Here is a 4747-nt window from a genome sequence, read left to right as displayed (position 1 = left end):
TTTATTCAATGGGAAAAGGTAAGCTGCCCACATGATTCCTTGGAGAATGAATTTGCTAAGCAATTATCTAACAAATGGTAGCTATTTAGACCTAGTTCGTTGAATTGTGATGATGGTGTTATCCAAGTTGATATTCCACATTCCAGATCTGTGTGCATCAGCTACTGCAAATACATCTGAATTCGGAGGAGTCTTACACAGTCCAGGCTATCCCTCCGCCTACCCAAGTGGCATGAATTGTGACTGGGAAGTTAGCGTGCACCAGCCCGCACTAGGAATTATGATCCACTTCACTGAACTGTCAGTGGAGGGCTCGTTCAAAGGTTGGTGCGCATTTCAAGGAACCTTTGTCCCTCAATGAAGTCCCTTAGTTGAAAGAGCTTTTAATGATTAGTTTTGTTACAAATTCATGTTCTTAGAGACATGGCTAAACAGCACAGTCATCTTGAAGTCACATGTCACCTGTGTGTGACGTCACATTCAGGTAGGAACATGAGAACCCAAATGTGTTGACTTTCAAAGATGAACAATCTACATGAGTCCCAACTTGCCTGTTCAAACAATCGCCTTCTTTAGAATGCAAAAATGCAGTGATTCGAATAAAAGTGGGAGAGTCAGTCCAATCTGCAGCCTCAATTTGTGGTTTCGCCTCCGCCATCTCCGCGTTCGTTGCCAACCACACCTCAGTCACAATAAGGTACCACTTTACCTTCCACTATCAAGTTGTTAATATATTTGCCTGCTACGGGATCAGAATGTTTAGATATTGCATTGACATACTTTTGCAGAATTGTCACATCTGTCAAAATCTACCTTCACTTTATTATCCACCTATTAGCAGATGGGAAATTTTGTAGGGAAGAAAATTTTCCACAAGTGAGAGTGATTAATTACTTGCATAATTAATTCAAGCATTTGGCATAAGAGAAGAAATGGGGACCCAAGTGAAGATGGACAATTGGCTAGCGAGGTGCCTGGCAAATGCGAATATGAGAGTAGCCCAAGTTACCTGTTGAGTTAAAGGAAAGAGGGGTATGTAACCAGGTATAGGCCACGAATTGTTTGGTGAGATTTCTCAAAAGACAATAACAAAGCATGAATTTATAACAATTATTCCTCTCGTTAACCGAATCCTTAATGGCAAAGTGCTGGCTCCTTCTGTCTACTCACTCGTCAGTAGTCATTTGGGCTTAAAGAGAAGTTATTAATGGCTGATGAATCAGTGCGGAGATTGAAAAGACGAGTAAATAAGGTGAATAGCTCATGAATAATACTAACCTTGTTATTTAAAATGGCAATGGAAATCAACCTCTGAATTTTAACTAGTATGTAGAAGAAGTGGAGCCTGCAGCAGCAAATTGACGCGCTATATTCCTACTTTTATTTAGAATGCAAAAAAACAAACAAGGTAGGGCTGGTAATCCCTTTGTGTGATTTGCCTTTCACATTGGCGCTCTGGCCGTAATTGTTGCAGCTTTGTCATTATAGCAGTTACCAGCCAAGCAAAACAAGTGTTGTAGCTGACACAAGGTAATTTGTTTTCCGAAAATAGGGTAGCATCGTGGATCTCATGATCAGGCTATGGAAAAGGCTTATGTGTGTGGGACGTAGCGGCTGCAAACTTTTGATACATTGACATTTTAATGCTTCCGGTGCTTTTCCTACCACAGTGTTAGGGGAAAGTTAACCACTGCACCTAACTTGCTGTTTAATTGTTCAGGTGCCATAGCACCTGCCATTAAATCATCTTAACCCATTCGATTACTGCGTTTGAATTGATACTGTAATCATCACCACGTTAGGGAAAATGCGTTAGCTAATCATTGCCTAATTTTTGGTAACGTTAACCAACCTAAATTTTGGTGCATGCAACCACACTAGTGACAGACACCAACTAATCACCTTCAAGTAATTTACACCTTTTTACTCACTTCGGGCGAATTAATCCTTAAGCATGCTCACAACAGAGAACGCAGACGGTGCCAAAGGCTTCCAACTTGTCTGGACCAAGTTACTACCTCTACAGGAAAGCAGTAAGTGGATTTTAAATTTACCGAATGCAGCCAAATGTACGGCAAAGTTGGATGATGTGTTCTGTTAATTGCAGGCAAATGTGAAGGGTTTCGGTGCAAACAATCGCGTCACTGCATTGCAAAGGAAATGGAATGCAACGGATACACAAACTGTGGAACGTACACCGAGGACGGTCATACAATCACTGATGATTCGGACGAAACCACCAATTGTAAGATCACCATCGCATTCACATTAATGTTTGAATGCCCAGGTCAAACAGAGACGTGTGTGTTTGCAAGGCTTGAAATAGGCATCATTGCAAGTAGTGGAAAGTGGATATGTTTCCTGCACACTCTCTTAATACATTTATGCATGCACCCTTTGATGCCTCTAACCAACCTCTGCCATCTAACGTAATTTTAACGAAGAAGGAGCTGGTGGAGTAGATATATCACAGGGAAGACTCGAAATCAGACAACTCTCTTGGGTACATATGTCCACCACCACGACTTCTTCCGCGTGAATCAGTGTGTTCTCTTCTAAGCCCTTCTCTTCTCTCCTTTTGTGTTTTGCTGATGCTCACTGCACAGTCTTCTTTTAAGCCTTCACACCGTCAGTTCGAATGTCTCCTTGCTGACCGCTTAGAGGGATCATCACCGTATTGCCTCTGCCCTACTCTACTTAACTCTACGCTACCATATCGTTTGATACAGTACTGCACCATGCTGTACTGTACTATAATTGCTCTAATGGCATTGACAGAGCCACTTATTTTGTCGCCGCTCCGATGGATTTGAGTGCACGCATTTACTCTCCACGCAGGTCCCCTGGGATTATAACATGCCTGGGCGTATTTCGTGTAGCGTTTTGACTGGAATGGAGTGGAGTAGACTTGACTGGCTCATGCATGGTAGGCGTGGAGAATACTGTGTTAGAAAGGCGCACTTATCAGGCAGCGGTGTGCATGATTCTGCTAGCACAGATATTCCTTTTACAGAGTTGTCGCATAGTCAAAAGTACTAGTTGACTTGGATGTCCATCATCCAACTCCATTTAGTGTGTCTTATACTCTGCTTAAGATGACATTCCCACTCACGACAAGAGAGGTGTACTTTCATTTTTAGGTCAAGGTCCCATTACTCACAGTTACCTGCACATTGGATTGGGCATCCTTCTCACTATCGTCATGTTGGCCTGTCTCTCCATCTACGTAATTCATCGGGAGTACCGGAAAGAGCGTAAGAAGGCTCACGATCCCCTAGACAATGTGCCAGGTGATGAAGACGAGGAGGTTGCACCGTACAGTCCCCGACACACGGCAAGCGTGGAGGAGAAACAGTCTCCCTTCCCTAAGCAATTTGTTGACACCGGTTATCATCACTGTCAGCACCTCATTACAAGTCAAGCCTACCCGCCTTCACTGCAGAACGGAGCGGTCGGTGAATCGGCGCCTCATCATCACAACACTGTCCACCATGGCGTGGCTCACTACTGCACCTATGACCGACCAATCGTGTGCAGTCACAGTAGTAATCACTCAGTGAAGAGTAGCCATTCACCCAATTCACCTGCCATGTCACTGAAAAGTCGAGGCAATTCGCACTGTTCCATCTGCCCTTGTGGTCATACCTTACTTATCTCCTCACCGCCGCCACTGCCACTGCCACTATTACAATCACCACTCCACAGTTACAATCATACAAGCAGTAGAAGTGGCAGTTGTGGGAGTGAGACGAAGGAGAGGATGCAGAAGGTTTCCATTGTCTGACAGTGATCCAAACATACCCCATTCTCAGAAGAATTATGGAAACACATCAATGAATTTGCTATTCTATACATTAATAACTGAGAGTTTTGGTACTGGGATGGCGACAAGTGTAGAGGAGGGTTGTGAGATTACCACAGACCATAGAGAGATGTGCACGACATGTTTATTGCGCCTTCTTCTGTTTTCCCCTTATTTACGTCCTTCATTCCATTACATGTGAACCGAGCTTGTCTCCCACTTTAACAACTCAGTTCAACCATGTTTGAAGCATGTGGTTCAACGGAAGTTAGATGATTTGGGTTGAGGAACACTCCCTAATTTTTATAATGCTACTGACGCAGTGGAGATATCTCAGGTAGACGTTTGGGAGGCAATTACTCCGTCTGAGTGGGACCGATGGATTACCTTGACACTGCTATTAATTGACAAGTTAATGATTCCAGGAAGGGAGGATGAACAAATATCCCTCTTCAAGATACGTGTGAGGAGCAAAACTCTAAAAACCGCCAAATTTTTGCCTTTTTATTGGCACAGATTCTGCAATGGGGGATGACATTTGCTTTTAACTGCCATTAATCGAGCGGATGTGGTGTTGGTTATCGCCAAGCGACTCACTCACCTTCCACCTCTGAGCCACTCACCGTTTTATTGCCACAGGACTGCTTTATGCGTGCCTGTGTGGTGGACACAGGACTACTGTTCACTTACAGAGAGCCAAATCAAATTTGCTCTTGATATCCACCTGCTCATCATATCTCTAGTGGATAAGCCTCAGAAAGCACTAACAACTGGTGAACAGGTGGGTGGAAAGTCCTACTCGGACAATGCACGACATTGCATAACCCCTTTCCTCTTCTTCCCTCACTGTCACCACAACACCCTTCCAGGAGAAGATTTTCATTTAGAAATTCGATGGTGAGGTGGTGCTACTCCACACTTCCGGGTGATGGCTGTCGAAGCTTC

The 4747-nt window shown here is 43.9% G+C and overlaps 1 protein-coding gene across 1 annotated transcript; it reads left to right on the top strand. All coding sequences in view use genetic code 11, as the record gives it.

Annotated features, from left to right (window-relative positions):
• Positions 1–1954: 1954 nt before the first annotated feature.
• On the top strand, positions 1955–3784 carry EGR_09880 (hypothetical protein; the record flags this gene model as incomplete). The annotated part of the gene is made up of 3 exons (XM_024499129.1): positions 1955–2033; positions 2108–2245; positions 3141–3784. 3 exons carry the CDS (start codon positions 1955–1957, stop codon positions 3782–3784), a joined length of 861 nt encoding a protein of 286 aa, XP_024346443.1.
• Between the last annotated feature and the right edge of the window lie 963 nt (positions 3785–4747).

The sequence above is a fragment of the Echinococcus granulosus genome (genome assembly GCF_000524195.1).
Source record: "Echinococcus granulosus chromosome Unknown EG_S00173, whole genome shotgun sequence".
Taxonomy (NCBI): Eukaryota; Metazoa; Platyhelminthes; class Cestoda; order Cyclophyllidea; family Taeniidae; genus Echinococcus; species Echinococcus granulosus.
The sequence above is the reverse complement of the archived record's forward strand: the minus strand, read 5'-3'. Positions and strand labels throughout refer to the sequence as shown.